This window comes from Desmodus rotundus, chromosome 4 (assembly GCF_022682495.2).
Source record: "Desmodus rotundus isolate HL8 chromosome 4, HLdesRot8A.1, whole genome shotgun sequence".
Lineage (NCBI taxonomy): Eukaryota > Metazoa > Chordata > Mammalia > Chiroptera > Phyllostomidae > Desmodus > Desmodus rotundus.
Window position 1 is genome coordinate 9,878,084 of NC_071390.1, and position 23,151 is coordinate 9,901,234.

General features: G+C 52.3%; 1 protein-coding gene and 1 pseudogene across 1 annotated transcript; one reads left to right on the forward strand and one right to left on the reverse strand.

Annotated features, from left to right (window-relative positions):
• Nucleotides 1–328: 328 nt before the first annotated feature.
• LOC112300525 (small nucleolar RNA U3) lies at nt 329–405 on the forward strand (annotated as a pseudogene).
• Nucleotides 406–11,365: 10,960 nt separating this feature from the next.
• On the reverse strand, nt 11,366–19,802 carry KCNK18 (potassium two pore domain channel subfamily K member 18). The gene is made up of 3 exons (XM_024555434.3): nt 19,583–19,802; nt 17,274–17,402; nt 11,366–12,531 (listed from the first exon to the last, which is right to left on the reverse strand). The coding sequence occupies exons 1-3, from the start codon at nt 19,800–19,802 to the stop codon at nt 11,753–11,755; spliced, it is 1,128 nt and encodes a 375-aa protein (XP_024411202.2). The 3' UTR covers nt 11,366–11,752.
• Between the last annotated feature and the right edge of the window lie 3,349 nt (nt 19,803–23,151).

Consider the following 23,151-nt stretch of genomic DNA (forward strand, 5'->3'; position numbering starts at 1 on the left):
CTGGGTTTCGGGCCAGGTCCCCAGTAGGGGGCACGTGAAAGGCAGCCACACATTGATGTTTCTCTCCCTCACTTTCTCCTTCCCTTCCCCTCTCTTTAAAAATAAATAAATAAAATCTTTAAAATAAAATAAAGTGATAGATGAAATACATTAAGCATTAATGAATACTACAATTAAAGGAAATTATCAGGATGGATTTGTTTTAAAAAATAGTCTAGACTCCATACCATCTATAAGAGACACTCTTTAAAAATAAGTACACAGGTATGTTGGAAGTAAATAGATGGAAAAAACGTACCACGCAAACTGTAAACATTAGAAAGATGGTAAGACTATACTTTCAGGGATCATTTCTATAGTTTGTTACTAGAAAGATGAATTGACTATATTAACATCAGGTAAAATAGATTTACAAACAAACTTTAAACAGGAATATACAAAAAGAAGTTTTCATAATGATAAAAGTGATCGATTCAAAAGGAAGACATAATCATTATAATGTACATGTACCCAATGACAGAGCTTCAAAATACAGGGTCCGACACAAATAACACCCCCTTTTTATTATAAAATCTTTTATTACAAAATCATCAGCATGTAATTCTGTAACATAGCAATATCACACTCAAGCACACCATGTGACACTTTACATGAAATGTTCAAATTAAAACTATAAATTGTTACACCCATATCATTTACCCTCCCAACCACGCTCAAGCAGGCCTCACCTCTGCCGGACCCTGGATATAAAAGAAAGAGAGAAAAAGACAATTTCACAGTCCAAATTGAACACCTCTTTCTCAACACCTGAAAGAACACCTAGACAAAAAAAACAGACACAAAAGACCAAAACAATACCACCAGCCGCATGGGCCTCGCTGATACTTATTTACCCTGAAACGAGCAGACGGACACGCTTTTCTAGTGCTCAGCCAGGTCTCGGCCAGGATCTGCCTGAGTCAGGGGGCGTTTTTCCCTCGAAGCCAGCTCTACCAGTTGTTTAACACGTATTTAAAAAATGAGCTACAATGAGAGAAAACACGTTTCATTTTCATTCTTGTCTCAGTTCTGCGTACTGTAAAAGAACATTTTCTGTACAGAATGTAACCAAATCTACTGTACTGGTTTTAAAAGGGAATGGCAAAGCAAAGGTCAATTTGCCTGAAGGATGCCTTGCCGGCCGCCAATGAAATTAAGTCATAGATGCTCTAACCTAGTAATCGAATCACTGCATTAACTGGCTTCATGCTGCATTATCTGGAAAAGGCAGGTCTCCAGGTTGGGCCACTCTAATAGAATCACTAACCTGTCTGGGGACATTTGCTGTAATTGGAGGCTGCAGAGGAGCCAGGCAGCTGTGAAGAGCACGTTTCCCCTGACCCGCCACCCTCACCTGGACCATCGCAATCACCGCCCACATCCTCCAATCCCTCAGTGACTCAGTGGATCTCTATGAAACATTGATTCCAACGAGGCCATCCGCAGCTCAAGAGCCTAAGGTGGCTCCCTAATACTCCCGTCTGAAGCCTTCTGCCAGGCTTTTAGTGCTGTCTGCAACCCACCTCCCCTCCCCACCCCCCGCCAGCTCTCGCCCTCTGCTCTAATCGGATGGTCATTCAGTGCCCCAGAAGCAGACATTATTGATATTTTCCTCAACCTCCAAGTTCCCAAATCCTATTCCTAGCCCCAGCTCCCTCCTCAAGCCGTCCTTGTGCACGGAAGTCAAGCCTGGGATAAGCATTGCAGCCCTCCGGGGTTTCTGCCTTCAAGAGCACACAAGACCCTGAGAGCCTGTTCCCCACAGAGGCCTTTGCCAGCTTGCACTGCTCCCCGGCAGCTCCATCGGGGCTCGTTCTTCCCACCCCGCCCCCAATGGGACCTTCAACTCCTGGACAGCAAAGGAAGCAATTTCTTCCTCGTCTCTCTTCCCAAGGGTGGCTTGCACAGTGCCACTCACAGAACAGGTCTACAGAACTAGCATCTGTGAGGACCCCAGGGCCAGAGCCGATTCCGCCCCAGCCAGCGAGCCTCAGTTTCCCCATCTGTATGGAGACTGGGTGGTCGGGTAGACCGCACTGTCTGATCCAATAGTCACTCCACATGTGGCCGTGGAGCATTTAAAATGCAATAGGCTGAATTGAGATATGCTTTAAATACGAAACACATACTAAAATTCGAAGGCTTAGTATGAAAGAAGGCAAAACATTTCATTAGTAAGTTTTATATTGTTTACATGCTGAAATGATAATATTGTAGATACATTGGGTTAAATAAAATATGTTATTAAAAGTAATTTTGCCAGCCTTGACCCACATGGTTCAGTGGTTTGGGCATCGTTCCATAAAGCAAAGGGTCCCGGTTCGATTCCCAGTCAGGGCACGTGTCTGGGTTGTGAGTTGAGTCCCCAGTGGGGGTGTGTGCAGAGGCAGCTGATCGATGTTTCTCCTTCCCTTCTCCTCTCTCTAAAAATAAATAAATATGGTATTTTAAAAATAATAATAATTTTGCCAGTTAGTTTTTTACTTTTGTCTTTTAACATGGCTGCCAGAAAATTTAAAATGTCCTGTGTGGCTCACATTTGTGGTTCATGTTTTATTTCTGCGGGACAGTCCTGGGGCAGAATGTCAGTGCTGGAAGGAGCCTGGAGGTTATCGAGTCCAATAACTGCCTTTTCCACAGGGAGAAGCGACCTAGGCAGGGACAGAGCCTTGCCTGAGGTCACACAGGGGCGAGGTCAGGGCAGCGAGGACTGGAACTCGGCTTCCTGGACAGCGGACGTTCGACACTGAGGGCGCGGTCCCCAGCAGCCGAGAGCTCTCAGGACGCAGCTCCACGGAGGCTCCCGCCTCTTCTGCTCACAGCCGTCTTTACCCACTTGCTATGCCAACCACACACCCAGACATCCACTGGGAGGGGGACTCTGGTGGATGATCAATAGTCCAATAGGGTATGCTGCAAAGGCCCAAACCTAATTATTTTGTTCAGAAACTTGTCTGTAACGAAAAGGCATCTGAAAAATCGCTGCCACCATCTGTGAGTGTGTGGGGGGGAACCCAGTCATTATGTCCAATTGGATTCCTATTGACTGTTTTCTTGTGGAGGATGCTGCCTCTCTGCAAAGCCCCCGGTGTGTAGGTGCCTCGGGGATACGCATGCACACACACACACACACACCCGAGAGCTCCCCCTTTCCAAGGAGCCGTGGGGGGCTATTCTGGCCCTCCCTTTTCCCACAGGTGGCCTGAGCTCTGCTGCTTCGAGGGTGACTTTCAGGGGCTTCTTTGTGAAGTTTTCGACTTTGCCACCCTAATTCCTCGAGGAAAGCAGAGGATGAAGACCTTTGAAACAGCAGCATGGAAAGACTGAATGTCTCCTTCAACCCCGGGCAGCTGCCACACTCCCCACAGGACAGGAAATACTTAAGGAGGAGAAATCTGTTGAAAAGTACTTAAGACATTTGTAGGTTGAGTCATTTACGTGACTTCAGAATTGCAGTAGGAAAAATCTGGAAACCTCCTGAGTGTCCGCACATGGGGGCCTCCTGAAGTCCGTGGTGGTCAGCCTTGCCGTGAGCAACCACGTGACCACTTCAGAAAATTAGGCAGCTCACTGTTTGCCATAGAAACATAGGCAAGACGTTCAGGGGCCGGCAGAAGTAAGGCTGCTTGAGCGTGGTTGGCAGGGTACGTGAATGTCCCGCATGCGATGGACAGCAATTTGAGCGTCTCACCTAAAATGTCCCATGGTGTGCTTGAGTGCGATATTGTCACGTTACAGAATTACATGCTTATGATTTTGTAATAGAAAAGAGGTGTTATTTGTGCCGGACCTGGTAGGATTCTTGAGTGAAACTTAAAGCTCACAGGACAGCCTATTTGCTATAAACCAATTTAGGAAAACAAGCACGTTATTTAAAAGGCTGTACAGGCACGGAAAAGTGCAAAATGCAAACGCATCAGCTCTCGGCGGGTGTTGGCGGGGGATGGGAGTGTGGCAGCGGGAACATTTTACTTTCCACTGGGAACTGTATGCCCTTCCATAGTCTCGAAGTGTTATGTACCACAAGCTTCTATTGCTTCTTCCCATATTTTTATTATAAGATGTATCATACATGTAGAAGGGGCAAAAAACATGTGCTTGCAGTGTAAAGAACAATTGTTCAGTGAGTCCCAGTGTGACCCCCACCCAGGTCAGGGTGTAAAGCCCGGCGGGGAGCCCCAGGGCCCCTGGGTGCCTCTCCTCAGTCACAGCTACCTCCCTTCCCCTGCCAGTGACCGCTCTTGATCATCCTCTCCTGCCCGTGTTTGTAAGTTGAGCACCTGTGGGGCTTCCCTAAAAATATCATTGAGGCTCCTCATTTTTTCAATCTTTTTATAAATGGAATCATTCTGTAGATCCTCTTTCTCTCTCTGGTTCCTTTTGCACAATATCTCTGGGGAGATTCATCCATATCATGCCGTGCTGAAGTTCATTCATATTCACTGCTGTGTAGTATTCCACCCTGTGGCCATATCCCAGTTTCTGTGTTCACTCTTTGGATGCACATGGGGGCATCCCCCAGTTGGAGCTATTGTTAGCAATATGCTCTCCCATCACCCAAGAACTTGAACCGAAGTCGGTCCGAACCCGTGCCCTTCCCCAGCAGGCTACTCTGCCTCTCCCAGGCAACCTCATGGACTGATGCAGAGACCTGCCTCGATGTCCCTCTTTGTAAAGCTCGAGAGGACAAGGCCAGGTGTCATTAAATGTCATGACCCCCCAACCCCCACCAGAGTTTGGCACAAGGTTTTCTGCACACTGAGTCATACACGATTATTGCCCAGTGGGTTTAATTTGGGTAACAATGTTCTTTTGTGGCAAGCCATCCCAATGACTTTTTAAAAGACTTTTATAGTGCTTTTGCCTTACTACCAAAGTAATGTATGTTGACTGCAGACAGGTTCACTTCTGGGGTCTGAGGGCGTCCATTGCGTGAACACACAGGCACTGACCCTCCCACTCTCATTCGACGGGTGTTCACTCTGTTGGTCCGTGATAAACAACGCTGCGGCAAGCAATCCCGACGGTCACACTGTTCCACACCCGTGTGACCACCGCCTTCAGGGAGACCCCCAGTTCTGGCATAGTGGGACCAAAAAGCAGGAAATTTTCCCTTGTGGGCAGAGCCCATTTCGAAACCCATTTCCCTGCCTCCCGTGGGTGGGAGCTATTCCCGCTTCTGGGGCATCTCCCTGGGCTGTGGGCCGGGTGAGAAGGCAGAGGGGGTACAAAATGTGTGACAGCTGACCAGCTGGCTTCAGACTTTGACCTGGCCCTTCCCCTCTGTCCCCCACAGCTCACATCTCCCTGGAAGAGGAGGGAGGGGCTGGGGTGAGCCCCGGAATCCTACTGACACTAAACGCACATCACTGGAAGGAAGGGGTCCCCCGGAGCTGCGGACGCTGAGAGGCCTCTGACCCTCCACACCTGGCAGCAGACACTCCACCCTCTGGCCTTTACTGCAGGCCCACTGTGTGCACGGACCGTGCACAGCCAAGTTGGAGACGTGGCCTCAGTGGCCCAGGAGCCTCTGAGCTCAGGAAGGACCCTGTGATTGATGAGGCGAAAGCAAATTCCAACAGCCTGCTTGGGTGGGCCGTTTTGGTAGAAGCTGTCCTTCAGTCCAGAATCTCTCTTGCTCTGCACATCAACGTGGCCCTCAGGGAGGAGGGTAACGTGCCTGCTAAAGAAGTAAACAGGAGAAGACTCAGCCTAGGGGTAAAAATATCCCCTTGTACCTTGAGTGCTGTCTGGTTTTGCTGTGTTAATAAAGCTTTCCTGCGGCTCCTCAAAGCAAGAGATAGGCAGTAAAACGCCCTGTCCCAGACCCGCTTCCTGCTTTCCTGCCCAGACAGTGTAAATGGCTTTTGGGAAACACTCAAGGGGCCTTTGTAATCCGGCCTCCGTGTTACTGAGTCACCTGCTGAGAAGGAAGAGGGGAGGGGCTGCATGGGGAGGAAAGGAAGGTGTCAGAGGGCTGCACCTACCAGGGTCTCAAAACTTGGGGAGTGGGGGGAGGGCGGGGAGGACCTGGGAAGGGAACAAGCTAAGGGGTGGGTCCCTGAAAACAGTATCGTCAACAGGGACCCGGTACCTCTTCTAAGAACACTTCTTCAGCAAACATCACGCTCTCAGACTACTAGCTGGGCTGACAGGACATTCATTCCCCACAACATCTATGTGGGGACCAGAGCTGGCAGAGGTCTCAGAAGAGGGTGCCATCCTCGGAAACTGCGAGGCTGGGGCTGTGAGGCCTGGCGGACGCAGTGTCTGGGAAGGGCAGAAGCCTCAGAGGCGAGGCCCTGGGTGTGCTTGGGGAGAAACACACAGGACTGTCTCTTTGCATCACCAGCTGAGCACAGCTCCTCACTTCACTTAAAATGAAGGCAGGATGTCAGCATGCAGGCGGGTGCACGTCCTCAGGCAACTCGCCTCCCTCTGCGTGGTATCAGTCTCCACGCAACTGAACAGCCCAGAGAATCTGTGGTCTCCCCAGCCGTCAGCATCACAGAACACCCCATTTGGAAAAGGCCTTAGGGAGTCCTTGGCCAGCAGTTTTCATTCCCAACTCTCTCTCTCTCTCTCTCGTGAAGTTATGGACTTTTTTCTTCAAACAAAATGTTGTAGCAAAGCAGACTACATAAAACAGAGCAAAGCGAACCTACTCAGGCTAAAATAGGGGCAAGTGACTGGAATCTCTGGCTGGGCTTCAGAAAGCACCCCGTGGAGACCCCCGGGCTACTTCAGCCCAGTTGTTGCACATTGTGGAAACTGAGGCATGGAGTGGTAGTCCTGACCATAAGCTCTGGGAGCCCAGAGACCCGGTCCATCTTGTACCACTCTGAATCCCCTGGGTCCTGGCACATAGTAGGTCCTCAGTGAATACAGGGGTGGGCAAAAGTCGGTTTACCGTTGTTCGTATGGAAGAAGACACGCAGGTCATGATTACTGCGATAGCTTTATTAACTGTTTCATGCTCACACAACTAGAAACCTGCTCTTGCCCACTGTCGTGTTTGTCGGATAGCGACATACCCGTGATGCTGGCCACCTTTGTGCGGGCATCTCTCCTTTCTACACGTGCCATTGCTTTTTGAAGAAGCTAAAGGGGAGCTTGAACCTCCGAGAGGCCCCTTAATTGCCTGTGTTTTGAATTTATGGCATTTGAAAGGGTTTTATTCTCTGATCTAAATGGCAAGAACAAAAGCAGAGCAGTGAAGGGCTGAAGAGGATGAAAAGAAGCCACAATTTGTGTCTGAGTTGGAGGTGCCCTTTGTTGTCCTGAATCCAAGTCAACTTCAAAGTTCTCGGCTAAACAGATGCACATCGGTCACCATAGCAACAGCCGAGCTGCCCAGGCCCTCCGACCCCCGGACTGTCCCCTGCCAGCCATGGCACGTGCCTGGCTTCCAGGGAGCTGGGGGGGGGGGCCGGTTGACCCCTTCAGCCTGGCTCCCCTGTCACCCAGCTGTCTTCTTGGTTCTCTGTCAGGGGAAGAGAGGTCACTGGATGCCCGTTCGCCCAGCAGACATGCGTGAGCATCGGCCATGTGCCTGTACCTCAGAAGTGCCTTCAGGGCTACACTGCTTGTGCCTGGAACAGGTCTGTCCCGGTGCCCATTCAGCAGGGGTTCGTGAATAAATTAAATGAATGAATAAGCAACAAGAGTCACCTGGGAGCTTCTAAAGTCTACACTCCCTAGACTCCACCTGAAACCAGAGAAATCAAAATCTCTGGGAGGCACGCTCAAGACGGGGGGAATTCTTAAAAGCCACACACGGGCCTCTCAAGTCAGAGCAGGAGAGAGAAGAAAGCCCAGTCACGGCAGCCTCCCAGCAGGCTAGGAGGATGGGGAGGGACAAAACCCGGGAACAAGATTAGAGCCCAGCCTTGGGCGAGTCAGCTAGAGGCACTGGAGAAGCAGTCCTCAGTTTGGGGTTCTGGGGATGGCGTTAATATCCACAAGGGTGGATGAGGCCAAAGGGAAGGAGCAGAGAGAGGGAAGAAATGAAGGGCCACAGGTGGAAGCTCTGGAGAGAGAGAGAGAAAGGCCATCAGGCAAAGCACTGTTTTGGAAGCCAAGGAAGGTGACAAATGCAGGCTGGGGAAGAAGGGTACAGTCGTGCCATGGAACCCCAGGGTACTAACAGGAGAGCTGAGGAAGAATGCTTCCTCCCGACCCACACCTCACGTGTTCTGGGGTGATAGCTGCCGGAGGTGCCCCACCCGGGTAAGAACTGCCCTTGTTGCTTGGGCCCACACTATTGAGACCGCCCCAGAATCTGTGGGGGGTCATTGAGAGGGCCCCGCAAGCTGACGCTGAGTACCCCACGCTCTTACTTCACCATCTACCCCCTTTCTCCCAACTGCAGGCAGTGGCGGGTGCCAGAGAAAGCCGGAGCACGCCATGTTTGACTCCAAATCATAGTGACGGGGACAGCTAGGACTTTTAAGGAGCTCTCAAAGCTGGGCGCTGGGCTACAGCACTTCCCGTGGATTATCACAACAACCTTTTGAAGTAGGTACTGTTTTTATGTTGATTTGACGGGGAAAGAAACCTGCCAAGATTTCAGGCAGCCTGCCTCCACTGGCAGAGGCCTTCACCACTAAGCCACACGGCCCTTCCTTGTCGGTACTGAGAGGCCCAGGTCAGAGCAACACAGCTGGCAGCCCACAAGCCAGCGCCCCAGGGGCCAGGCCACTCTGCTCCCCACCCATGGAAACAGCGGGCTCTCTTTTCAGGACAAGGCAGGACACCCAGGTGGAGGTCAGCAGGACCACAGGGGCTGCTGGAGCCAGCCCTGTCCTCTCTGCAGAGACCCAGAGCAGGCCTTCCCCTGGGTGGGTCATTCAGCAGGGCAGGACCGCAGCAGGACGGGGCCCAGCAAGGTCTGTCCCCACAGCCCTCCAGGGAGCAGGAGGCCCCCAAGCCCTTCCCTGTGAGAGCCTGCCTGGCCCTGGCCCTCCCAGAAAGCAGTGGTTCTCAGCACAAACAGGTGAGAGTCACCTGGCAGCTTTAGAAACAGCAAACCACAGCCCCATCACCACAGCCATTCTTGGGGGGTCACTCTCAGAGCCTCCAGCCCAGCAGATCTCAGGCAGGACAGGGCATCTGTACTTTCTAGAAGCTTCTAGGTGTCTTTCACACAAGCTTCAGCCGGTCTACCCACCAGAGTGAGGCTGGTGGATCAGAAAAGGAAGCAACCCATGTGACGGGCGACTAATGACCAGACACCAACTGTCTAGTGGCTGGGACTCAAGCGGTAACATTCCCAGACCTTAGCGTGGCAGGGCATGTACTTTGAAGGCAGGGGACAGCCACGGCGAGGATAGGCGTCCAAAGGGCCCCTCTTGAAAGGTGCTGGAGGAGCGTGGATGGGGGGGCGCTGCTTTCCCCCTTGTCCGTGGCAGGGGAGCCCGGGTAGCCTCCTCCTCTGGAACTGCGGTGAGGACGGTAGCCGAGGTGTCTCCTCTTAGAGGGCCACGGCAGGAGATAGCCGCTCCCATAGGTCCCTTCGTGGAGGCTCCTGGCAGTGGCGGAGCCCAGGGCAGGGAGCGGCAGACTGGTCTCGCGGCTCCACCTGGTGGCCACTCGCATAAGCGCGGTCAGGTTAGCCCGCGCCAGGGCAGTCTCCCCGCCTGGCACCGTTTTAGTGTTGGGTTGGGAGTGGTTCCTCCATCTGCTCCCTCACCCTGCAAACTTCGAGTCCCGAGAACCCAGCGCTGCTGGGCCCAGCTGCCCTTTCCTTGACAGCCACCACTCTAGATGCCCCGTGGTCCCTGGGGATTGGGTCTCCCCGGACGACTCCCTTCATCGTCCACCTCCCCACCACTTCTTTGGCGCCCCTCTTGAGTTAAACACCCATGAACTTAGGTTTCTTCTGTTAAAAACAGTGGAGGAGCTGCTGGGCTGGCAGACAACTGGACAGGACGACCTCCATGACCTCCACTGGGTCAGTGCCTCCACCAAAGGCTTTGGTCTAGGTCCCGAAGGTCCCAGAAGAGCTGTGTTTGAGGTCGGGGGGCTTGGGGGACCAGCATTTTTGTTCCCAAAGGCGCATGTATTCTTGAAGCCCTCAGGTGTCCAGGCAAGGCTGAGAATGAATGAATTCACCTTTCTGCACTGGAGTGAGAAGTAAAAGGGGGCCGGAATATGGGGTGCACGGGACAGAGGGGTGAGAAGTGAGGAGCAGGAAGGCCTGCTGAGCCATGTTCTCAGAACTGCGGAAGAATACCTACCCACCAGCAAATGACCGTGACCTGGAGTGTGGTGTCTGTCCCTGATAAACTCCATGAGTGCACTTGAGCGGGGCTCCCTACTGCCTCCAGAAGGGACTGGCTGGGGGATCCGGCACCCCTGCGACTGCCCTGCACTCTCTGAGCGCGGAAAGCAGCAAGCCCTTCGCGCAGTGTCTGTCTAACTGAACTTTGAAGAGCTACGCACTTCCTTTATTTTCAAACTGGCATCTTCTGGAATTTTTCGTCGGCCTTTGCCATTTTTGTTCTATACACTGGAGTAGGATTCACCATTTACCTAGGGACTAATTTTGCTAATCACTGGACACAGGTTGATTTCCCCCTAGGTTCTCTCGAAGAAACTTTGATTGTCTCCAAACAGACATTTCTCATAACTGACCAGGGAAATAGTAAGACCAGATCCTACTCCAAATGGTTACATCCTCTCCCGAGCTGGGGTCCCAGGGGTGACTCTGAGACCAGGATTAGTGTGCATGTGGGTTATGTAGGGGTGATCTCAAGAGGAGGGGGAAATGAGACAGGGAGATGAAGAATACAGGGTGTGCTCAGGAGCAACTGAAGCTCCACGCGGCTGTGGAGGTCGGGAGGCTGTGGTGAACATGGCCCTGAGTTACCCTGTGGGAGAGGCAAGCAGCTGGGTGCCATCAGTCAGCAGCTGAGGGGTGCTCCCAAGAGCCTGGGCTCCTTGGACTTCTAGCCTTCCTGGTGAAGGCCCACACCCTAGTGGCCAGAGAAAGTTCTCGGGCAAAGGGAGCTGGGGTACCAGGGCATCTGGGAGGGGCACCTACAGCATCTGCCACACAGACCAGCCCATTCGCATGCCAACTCATTCAGGGGGTGCCCATCACGTGCTGCTGAGTGAGGACACTGGTCTGCACAGACTCTGGCAATCAGGGAATCTCCCGGGCCCCTGCGAACACGGGTGACAATTCCACTCGGCGGTATCGGTGTATTTTACACGGGCTGGAATTGGGCTGATCTCACACACATTCATGCTGTCGTTTAAGAAGAGAGGCTGTTCAGACTAGCTCTGTCCCATCAAGGGTACACAGGGAGCTGCTCGGGAAGATTTTAATTTAGTGCAAAAGTACAAATTGCAAGAACAAAGGTAATTTTTTTCTCGTGTTGCACGAAACAGGTGACTTTCATGAGGTGGTTTCATCCACATAAGGTGACAGTTTCTGAAAATGAAGACAGGGAAATCAATCGGGCTTTGGGGAAGGGCGATGTTTTTGTCTATGTCCTGACATGAAGGGCATCAGCCACCTTTCTGCAGGGCCCAGAGGCTGACGTCAGCCCTCACTCAGGATCTGCCTCCACGCCACCGCGTCTCTGATGGCAGGCTGCAGTGCCACGTTTTAACGACACTGCCCCAAACGCCAAGGCAAGGAAACCAGCTCAGCTAGTGTGCATCACATCTCACGAGAGACAGCGAGCCTCCATATGTTCGCAGGGTCCTAAGACTTCCCTTTTGTGAAGAACAGCATGAGATTTTTGTAGACGTGAATCAGCCTGTTTTGCACCAACTTGAAAGCGATGCACACAATCTCCATCCCAATGATGATATAGAGGGAGAAAAACAGGAAGAAGTGAGGGTGTTGTAAAGCGATATCGCCAAACCCAATGGTGGTCAGTGTGATGAAGCAGAAGTAGAAGGCGTCCTCGAAGTTCAGGTGCTCCTCCCAGACGGGGAGGATGGCCGCTGCGCAGGAGATGTAGGCGAAAACAATGAGGGCGATGATGGGCAGGGGCACGTCCAGCTTCTCCACCTGTCTGCCCACCTCATCCAGGTTGCTGATGACGGAGAAGGAGAGTCTCCCCGACACCAGCTCGGGACAGGAGGTACTCCTCTCCACACCCCGCGCAGGCGGTTGCAGTGTGTTCCGTTTTTCTCGTGCAAGAAGCCTCTCGAGCAGCTCCATGTTGCTGCTTGAGGCTGAGGGACACCTGGGTTTGGGGTCCTGGGGCTCTGGGGCATCGATGATGATCCTGGGAACAGTTTGGTCTACAGGCTTGGCGTCAGGCCTTCTCCTGGAGAGCAGTCGGGAGCACCATTTGGAAAGGGGAGGGCAGAGGAACGCGAGTTTTCGGAACCGGTTATAAGACGTGGATAGGATGGTTGCCAGGATGTCACCTGTGTCCGTGAGGACCAGGACCATCAGGGGGATGCCGAAGAGAGCGTAGAGCATGCACACGTACTTGCCGAGCCTGGTGACAGGGAAGATGTGGCTGTAACCTGAAAAAGAGGACACAGTCGGGGATTGTCATCTGCTCTTCCCCCTCCCCAAAAGCTTTAAAGAGATCTTCTGCCGTTTCTCCTCCTTCGCATAGCATTTGATACAATGCATTGGCAAATATTCATTTTGAAACATTTATCCACCTGTCTAACATTAGGCCTGCTTCAGTGCGGGGGGGCGGTCAGGGGTGATCCCCAGCTTCTCTTTAGGGCATGGAGCAACTCATGTCCAGATTGTTGACCTGAAATGTCTTTGCAGGGGACAAGCACATGTTGGGGAGTGAGTCAGTGCCTTTCATTCTGCCACGGCCATTTCTGAGTGTCTGAGGAAGGGCCAGCTCACCTAGGACAGGGTGAGCGCAGGTGAGAGGGTGTGCATGGCTTTGCAATCTTGCCCACCACCTCCCTGATCCTCCAGAAGCCGCCTTTGTCCTCCCCGGGATGCCTGGGCCTCTTGGTTTGTTTGTTTCTACATAGTAGGCAATTATTATGTGCCAACAATGTTAGAGCAGTGTGCATGGTATTCGGGACAGGAGGAAGTTGGAAAGTGAATCGAATACAGTTGCTGCCCTCAGAGCCTCTTATGGGTTAGTGGACCAGACAAACCTGTTCACAAACAATGGGGAAGTAGTTAGGATCCCAGCATCTAGAATCTTACCACCTCAGTTCAAATCCCAGCTCTGCTGTTTACTAGAAAGTTACTCAACTACTCACATCTCCAGGTTTCTTATATGTAACATGGGGATGACAGTCCCTACCTTGTCTATTGACTAGTGGAGGGATTGCATGGGACCAGAGCCTGACACTTAGTGGGCGACTGATAGATGCTGGTGTCCTCACCCTCAGGAGCGAGCACGTGCTGCCTACCGAGCACTCACGGGGGGCTGGTGTCGGCCAACCTTCACAGGTCGGTGTTGTTATCACCATTCATAGATGACGAACCGAGGCTCAGAGCCACAGAGCAACCTGGCCAAGAGCACCCATGCGATGCAGGGCAGAGCTGGGAGCCAAACTCCCAGGATAGACGGCTCCCAAGCTAGGGCTCAATGTCCAACGGGGTCAGGAGCACCGAGGGGGTGAAAACCTCCAACCAGGGAGAGCAGGTCATCCAAGCAAAGGGATGGGTGGGCTGAGGCCTCCCTGCTCTCCAGGAGCCCCTCCTTGTACCACCGTCACCCGCACCCTTATGTCCGATGCGGGGCCAGAGCAGGGAGCCATCACACTCCACAGCCCCAGTCGTTGGATCTTCCAAATGGGCGCGCTCAGTGACTTCAACAGAGGGACAGCTTTTGCATTGAATGCCTGTGTTTAACTTTTGATGTTATGAAGGATGATTAATACAGAAAACTCAGCCCAATTATGTAAATTAACTTGAAGGTAAGTGCTAGGCTGGCTAACACCAGCTCCTCCAGGGCTGCAGCTTGTATGGTGAACCCTGGCCGCAGCCTCTGCCCTCCGGGAATGGGGCGATGCTCAGGTGGCCACAGCACCAGGTTCTGGGCGAAGGCAGTGGCCCTCGATGGGTCTCATCCGTTTGCACCCATCCCAGGGCACGCCATGCCACCCTGGCTGGTTGCAGAGGTGCCATGTGATAGCAGGGCAGTTGACTCTGTATGTGTGGTCACACTGTGTGTGCATACTGAGCGCTGACTGCATGCACTGGGGCCGCAGTGGTGAGCAAAGCAAATACAGGAACACTCTCCAGTAGAAATCCTCAGCCTCAGGTATGGGGACCCAGGGTCATACTGTTTTGTTTGTTTTCTGAGGAAAGAAGGTCACATTTCTTATGGGATTTATAGAGTAAACTGCCTTTTGGAGTCAAAATTCCTTGCGTGGCAAAACCCCTGATGCCAGCAAGCACCCTTATTACCGCATTTCATGGACAAGGAACAGGGAGGTCAGGTGACCTGCCCAGGGGCCCACAGGGGACAAGGGTGTGTGCCCCTCCCCCGAAGACCACCCCCCAATGCACATGCCCAACCCAGTCCTCCCCTCGGCAAATTATAAATGGAGTCTCTGTGGCTGCCTTCGGGTGGGTTACGTTTACGATCCAGAATATACGCCACATTGCAGAAAGCGCATTCAGGAAGCAAGTCTCAGAGAGCACGCAGCCCCTACGAAGGGGCTGTATTCGCTATCCCAGTTACCGAATGCTGAAATGCATAATGGCAAATCATACCATTTCTTATAATGCATTTGTATATTCCACTATGGTCAGTCCACTCCACTTAGGCTGTGAGTATTTAATCGCCCATGCACTTAACTTTCCAATCCAAGGGGGCTGACCCATCTGGAAATGACCGGGGATTGACCCACCTCACACCTGTCAGGTGTTCTTTCCCAGCATCCAGGCCAGGTGCATTTCAGGCGGCCCAGAGATACAGGGCAGGAAGAAGTGACGCCAGCAGGACCTTCGAACACTTATTGATTACAGGCAGTGCAGAACTTCCCCCACTGTCCTCTTCCAGCTGTAATTACTGGACGGCCTGATGCCCTCCTAATGGACTTGGGCTGTGGATAGGAGCATCGCTTTCTTGGGTTCAGAACCAAACTGATGTGTTTCTGTTAAATTGGTGGTTTGCAGGCTGGGCTCCCATCAGCCTCACCTGGGGGGCCCTGTGAAAGCCTGATGCCCAGGCCGTCCCTGGAGATCCCAGCTTGAGTGGCAGGGGGTAGGGTCCAGACGTGGGGACTAGTGAAATACATCCGGGTGATTCTAATGTGTAGCCGGGGCTGAGAACACTGGCACCAGGTCAGTGCTTCTCACACGCCAGCATGCGTCCGAATCGCCTGGAGGACTTGTTAAAACACACGCCACGGGGCCCCACGTCCGTAGTTTCCGACTCAGAAGGCCTAGGGTGGGGCCTGAGAATGAGTTTGAATTTCTAACCCGTTCTTGGGCGATGCACAAGCTCCTGGTCCAGGGCCCACCCTTTGCTAACCATCGCATTAGTCAGTGGGCCTCAGTGGGGGCAGTTGTGCCCACCAAAGACATTTGTCAATGCCGAGAGACATTTTTGGCTGTTGCGACTGGTGGGTACAGTGGGGGGGGCAAAGTGAGTGCATCTGGTGGACACGGGCCAGGGAAGCAAAGAATCAGCGAGTCTGAGATGCCAGTGGTGCTGAGGCTTTTAGAAACACAGCCTCAGATCCAGCACCGGAAGCTCTTGAGGAAAAGCAGACTAAACCCCATACTCTCATCCCTCCTGCTCATCTCCAGTATCTTCTTTGTAGGCGCTGCTCCCCGTAACTGTCATTCCCTCAAAGTGTCCCCTCGAGCTGGAGGTTCCCCAAAAAGGCCAGCTATGCCCAGCCTCTGCCCCACGGGCAACGGCTGCCCTGGCTGAGTCGTAGCTCCCTGCCGAATGAGACAGGAATGGCGTCTAGCTCAGAGGGTTGCGTGAGAAATGAATAAGAGAACGCACATAAAGCGTGTCGATGCCATGCCGGGCCCTGGTGAGTGCTCGGCAGTGTAGCTCTTTCTGCCCGTGACCCTGACAGGAGCAGCATTCAGGGGAATGGGATCAGATATGATAGAAACCACCTGGGGGTGCTGGTCACCCTGAAATCCACCTCCCCACCCTGCCCTCACTGAGTGCCCCAGTGCTAAGTGTCTCCCGTGGGAGGCACCCCTGGAAGGCCTCAGCCTCCATGTCCTCAGCCATCACCTCCATCCCCAGGTCCAGTGTCCTCACCACCGACCCCGAAGGCCATGGAGCCCACCCACCCAAGCTAGAGACCTTGGTGTCCCCCTCCTCCTCACCCCCATATCCACCCACTGCAGACTTTCCTTCAAGTCCTCCTTCAGCCCACCCCTCTTTCCATCCTCATGACCATTGTCCTAGATCAGGCCATTGTCATCTGTGGCAGAAACCTCCCTCCTGGTCTCCCTGCTGCTAGCCTTGCCCCCTCTGGTCCCCCCCATGCTGCAGCTGGGGTGGTCTTGCTAGAATGCTGAGCTACCGTGTCCTTACCTTGCTTAAAACCCTCTGGACAGAGCCCCCACTGCCCTTGGGATGAACCCAAACCCCTCAGCCCAGTGGCAGGGCCTTCCCTGGTGGAGCCTCCTCTTTCTCACCTCTATTCATGCCTGACTTTGCCTCCTTACAATGTCCCTGGGTTTTTGTGCTTTGGGGCCTTTGCCCATGCGGTTCTCTCAGCCTGGAGTGCCCTCTTCATGCCCCACCTTCCCCCACCCAGGTGACTCCCCCTCTCTGACTCCTCATGGCTATCATCCCTCCAGGGGGCCCTTAACACATGAGCCCCACTTACATCCTGCCTCCTGGGCCTTCCCCACCCTGGGGCAGCCACCCCAGCTCTGTGTTCCCACCAAACCCTGAGCGCATCGCATGCTGACCGAGTGTGGTTGTCCTGAGTCCTTCTGTCTTGCCCGGGAGCCTGGGTTGGCAGGCACTGTTGGCAAATGGGATTTTGCACAAGAGCACCCAGCCAAGGGCCAAGAAGAGGCTGAATTCTAGCCCACACCTTGCTCACTGAGGTCTATACCCAGGCATGGGCTGCACCTGAAGGAAGGGTGGTCTTTTCTAATTTCCACAAAGTCGCCTTATGGGCCAGGGGCAGGGACTGCTATGTCCCTGACCTGGGAGCCGTGCCTGCCCGTGTCCAGCAGGCCTAGCACAGGGTAGGCCCTCCATACTGAATGAACAGAACGTCCCAGCATCCCCTCCCCAACCCTCTCCCCCAGGTCTTTCTGCCAGACCCACCCTTGCCCTTGAACTTACCCACGGTGCTGATCACTGTGCAACAGAAAAAGAGCGAGCTCAGGAAGGACCAGTCTGTGGACCTGTTAAACCACTGGCGCTTCACTGTGGGCAGCAGCTTCCTGAGATCCAGTTTCCTGTCCTCCATAACTCAAGAAAGAGATGACCAGTGTGAGGGGCAGGGCTCCACTCTTCAAGGTAGGTCCCACCCAGGTGAAGGGGGGTCCTCCCCAAGGACCAGCAGGCCCCCCATCTTGTGGCCCATCAACACCAAAACCTGGCTCTCGGAGCCCTGCTATTAAATGTCTCTGCCATTAGGTCCTGCTCCAGCACCCAAGGGAGAAGCCTGGGTGGGGGGTGTTCAGCCTGACTCAGCCATGGGATTGCTGGGTGGCCTTAGAGGGCTTTCTGGGCTTTCAGAGCCTCCGTTTCTAACACCTTGCCGAGGGGCATATAATCAGACTTCTGCCCTGTCTCTCTGATGGGGTTCTTATAAACTGAAAGCAAAAGGCTTTTCTAAAAGGCAAGCTGTTATTTGGCTGCCACCCGCACCCCCTCCTGGAGGTAGTTAAGCCTGGTGGGGTTTGGTGATTACCCAGGGTCTGTGGGCACCAACCACCTGAGGATGCCTGGGGCACATGGCGGAAGCAAGTTTGGGAGCCTTGGTTTCTCAGGGAGGTTTTCAGACGGTTCTTTTGGTCTGGATTTGGAGACCCTAGAAGCCACCTGCCAGACTCGGGCACAGTGGTAAGAGGCTGTCACAGAGCATGGCCCACAGCAGGAAGTCACTACTCCTTTGAGTGGGCACCAGCCCCGGAAGCTAGACTCAGCTCTGACCCTGACTAGTCCCTATAGCTGCGGACAGGAAGCCTGCTTCTCAGCCTCAGTTTCCCCATCAGGGAGGCAGTATGATATGGTGGTGACAAGCTCTGGCTCTGGAGTCCCAATGCTGGGGGTTGAATCCCTGGACCCATTTCCCAGTGTGTGACCCAGGGCACCCAGCTTAACTCCCAGCACTTCAGCTGCTAATCTGCCCAAGGGGGACATTCCATACTCTCCTCGTGGGGTTGGTGTGAGGACGACGTGTGCTGATGAGTAAAGAGCATTTGGCTTGGGGTCTGCGCTCAGCCAGTACTTACTGAACATTTTAACCTCCACTGAAAATCTGTACCAAAGGGGTTGGACCAGCTCTGTGTTTCCATTCCATTCTGTGCCTCAGAAGCACCCAGGAAACTTTAAAGATTAGTTTCCAACCCAGCCCCAGAGAGCATGATTCAGTCGGTTTGGGGAGGAGCCTGGGAATGTACAATGTAGACAAGCTCCCTGGGTGCGCAGAGGCGTGGCCAGGTTTGGGAAGCCCTGAACTCGTTGACGGTCTGGACCCAGTGAGGCCTCAGAGTGTCGGAGCAGCAGCAGTGGCAGAAGTCGTCTCCCAGGCTGGCTGAGCAGGCGTGTGTCTGTCTGGTACAGATGCAGAGAGGGGTGGGGGGCCCCTCCACGGAGGGGAGACTCTGCCTCCTGTGACCAGCGTCTAGTCAGCCCCAGCTGAAAGGGCCTGCCTCCAGTAGGAATGAGTGACCGAATACAAATGCAATCCGATGGGGACATTCATAAAAGGCCTTGTGCCTTCCGAGAGGCTTCGTGTGCATTATCTCATCCGCTTCCCATGGGGTCCGGAGGTCGTGGGCCCCCCTCTGTCTAGCACACTAGGCCCAGAGAGGGCACAGCTCTGCCTGGGACCACACAGCAAGCTGGAAGAGCAACAGGGACGAGAAGCAGGCCCCAAGGTCTTCTGACAATCCCTCCCCACCCCTCAGTTCAGCACAGAATATGCTGTTTGAAACAGAAAGTGGGAGGGTAGGGGGGGCAGCCTGCTACCTTGGGGGTTAGGTCCAAGCCCCATTTGGATTGCTCCTTGAATTCTAATCCCTGTAAACTGAATCATGGGGTGAGGCAGGCACAGCGCTGAGGACCAGCCTCGGAGCTCCTAGCCCCAGATTCAGTCACCCACCCGCCTGCCCCAGAGCCTGCTGGTCTGTGTGGGGCTGGGAGCTGAGGCGAAGGGAAGGGTGCCTCTCCAGAGCAGCTTCTGGGTGCTCAGCACTTTTTTCCCATTCTTCACAGCCACCCTAATGGGACATTATTCTCTCTATTCACAGAGGAGGAAACTGAGGCTTGGAGAGGAGAAGCCACTGGCCTAAGGCGGCCTAGGGACAGGGAGGCTACATGCAGAGGGCTCCCAGACCCGCCTTCTGCAAGAGAGCCCTCAGCTTTCTGGGGTCTGCCCGCACCATGGAGGAAAAGCCAGCCCTGCCCAGGTGAGCACCTACCAGTTTTGTTGCATTGCAAGAGGAAGCAGAGCTCCTCCAAGAACTTCTCCAACTCCCCGTCGCCTGCCCCCAGGTCCTGGCCGCCCTCAATGGCTGAGAACAGCAGGGCACCCACCAGTGCGTAGGTCACCAGGGAGCAGAGAAAGCAGAGGCGAGGGAAGAGTTTCTCCAGGGCCTCTTGGCAGCACCTCCTGGCCCGGGCCGACCCTGCAGCCTCCATCCTCCCAGGAGCTCGCAGGATATAAAGTACTGGTGGGAGAGGCAGGAGCACCCCAGCCCCACCAAGAAGAGGAGAGGGAGGAGAGTGGGGAGGTGGCAGGGCCCTGGGATTGGCCAGGCTCCGAGCTAAGTGGATGGTGTACACGTTTCCCCCAAGGACTCAGGAAGAAGCTGGCACTCATGGTCAGTTCATCTGAGTTACTCAGGCGGTGCCCTGCCCCCAGGGCCCCGAATTACTATTGATCCGCCAAGCAGACATGCGCCCAGCAGCCTGGCCAGCCCAGGAGCTGCCTGTGTGCAGGGGGCCCTAGGAAGAGGGCATGGTGGTGCTTTGTGCTCTGGCCTTTCCCATCCCGAAGCTGCAGTTTTGGCTTCCAGGTACTGAATCTGACTTTCGGTTTTCAGTCACATGATTGTCCTTTCTGAGAGTTGTCTGTGGTACCTGGTCTCCTGGGCAGGTAGTAATAATAGTAACCAGTATGGCCTTTATTCACTGTGGACCTAATTATGGTTCCAATTCTTCACTCCCCTGTAGTATACCCACCCTCCTCTTGGCCTCATTGTGGGTAGAGCAGACTTCCTTGTCCCTTAATGTGCAGCTAGCCCATGTGACTTGCTCCAGCCAATCAGGATGGTAGCAGACATAAGCTAAGTGGGGGCTTGAAATGTGCTTGTGCACTTGTACTTGCTCCCCTGTGCCCTGTCTCAGCCACAAGCAAAACATGCCCCAGAGTGCAGATGTGAAGAAGTGTACACCTTCAGACCCCCTTTCAGGAAAGGATCTTATGTGCGACTTGGAGGAGCATGGTTTGTCACAGCCTCCAGCTCTTCCTTCTTTCTGGATTCGCCTCAGCTCCAAGCCCTCTTCTGGGGAGCTTCTGACAGATGACTGAGCAAGCTGAGGGTGCCGTTCTGGTGCAGGGTGTCCATAGGTGGGGAGGTTGTGCATGGTTAGGGCAGGGGGTATAAGCGACCTCTCTGTACTTGCTGCTCCATTTTTCTGTGAATCAAAAGCTGCTCTTAAAAAATAGTCTATTTATCTAAAAAATAACTTACTGGTTGGGTTTGACTGAAGACTGGACCCACCAGAAGATAGAATTAATAAACTCAAATACAGGCAATAATCCAGTCAAGAAGAAAAGCCATAAATGTTATTTATCCTCTCGCTAGGAAAAAAAAAAAAAGACAGAGAGAGAGAGACATATGAAATAATGTTTAAAAAAAGAAACTGCCCTGGCTGGTGTGGCTCAGTGGATTGAGTGCCAGCCTGTGAAGCACAGGGTTGCCAGTTCAATTCCCAGTCAGGGCAAGTGCCTGGGTTGTGGGCTAGGTCCCCAGTATGAGGCAAGCGAGAGGCAACCACACATTGATGTTTCTCTCCCTCCCTTCCCCTCTAAAAATAAATAATTAAAATCTTTTAAAAATATATAAAGAAAGAAAGAAAGAAACTGGACATCAGGCAATGAAGGACAGTGGTCTACAGGGAGGGGAAACCAAAGATCTGGCCCCTGGGGCTGGCCCAGCTTACCACCTCCAAGCGGTTTTCAGCCTGTGGCAGAGGGATGAGGGGTCACAGTGGGGCTGCGGGGCTTCTCTGAGTTGAGCAGAATGAGCCAAGAGTCTGGGGAGACCAAATGCAGTTAGAATTACTAGGACAGAGAATACAGGAAGGAAGACAGCTTCACAGGGCAAGAACCCTGAAGACCTGCAAAGAGTAGCCCCCCACCCCAAAAGTATTCAACAAAGGACTGATCAGGACTCACAGGCATGTGAGGAAATGAGCAAAGCCCAGGAAAAGAGCTTTCCAAGAGGGTTGCCCAGAATAGTGCCTGGTGTTCACGTAGGGCTGGGAACAGTACCTGTTCTCACCAGTCAAACTTAAAAAACTCACAACTCCTACGGCATTGGGTAGGGTACTCAGAAAGGTCTTCCTTTAGTAGAGAGAAATAAGGTGCTCCTGAGCACTGCCCTGAGTCACCTGACATCAGAAAGCAATGACCTGACAGGGTCAAGCCATGTCCAAGTAACCTAACTGCATCCCAGAACAAAGCTCAAGAAGATTTATAGGAATGTAAAAATATCCAGTATCCAAAAAGGTGACCATCACAAAGATTACCAGGAATGAAAAAAAAAAAACCCAAAAAACTACAGAAAAACATGATCCATAAGAGGAAAAAAATCAATCGAATCCAGCCCAGAATAAACATAGATTTTAGAATCCATAGAAAGGCACATTACAATGGTTATTCTTATTATATTTCATATACATAAAAGTTAAGTAGGAAAAGGTCGAGATATGGAAGATATTTTGAAAGACCCACTTCTAGAGATGGAAGCTACCATATCTAAGATGAAAAATACAATAAATGGGATTAACAGAAAGATAGTACAGAAGAAAACATTAGTGAACCTGAAGACACAATGATAGAAACTATCTATAAAATGAAATAAGAGAGAAAAAAAGTGGAGTCCCTAAAAGGAGGAGGACACAAAAAAATATTTAAAGAAACAATAACTGAATACTTTCTAATCCTGATGAAGCTATAAGCCCACAGATCTAAGAAGCTCAATGAACTCCAAGTACAAAAAAAAAAAAAAAAAAAACACACTAAGAAAACTGCACTAAGGTGTTCAAAACCAGTGATAAAGGGAAAATCTCAAAAGCAGCTGGGGAAAAAAGACATGTTATGTGTATCGTTGCTGTATCAAACTACCACAAACTTACAGGCTCAGAAGTCCAAATGAGTCTCACTGGCTTGAACTAAAGGTGTAGGTAGGGCTGTGCTCCTTTCTGGAGGTTCAAGGGGAGGATCCATTCCCATGCCCTTTCCAGCTTCTAGAGGCCCCCATGTTCCTGGGATTGTACACACTTCCTCCAACTCTAAAGCATCTCTCTGTGCCTTTCTTCCATAGGAACATCTTCTCTGACTGACTCTTTTCTTCCTCCTTCTTCCACTTTTAAGGACACTTAAAATTACATCGGGCCCACCCTGATGATCCAGGATAATCTCAAATTTCCAGACTTAATTCCATCCGCAACCTTCATTCTCCTTTCTCATGTACTCTAAGATATGTACAGGTTCTAGGAATTGGGATGCAAATATTTTTGAGGAGCCATTTTTCTGCCTATCACTTTAGGTACAGGGGAACTAAAATAAGAATGATGGCAAATTTCTCATCAGAAACAATGCAAGTGAGAGGACAATGGGACAGCATCTTGCACTGAAAGAAAAAATACCAACCTCAAGTTCGGTATCTAGCAAAAATATCTTTAAAAATTAAATAGAAATAAAGTCTTTTCAGACACACAAAAGCTGAAATAATTAATCACCACTAAATCTTCACTATAG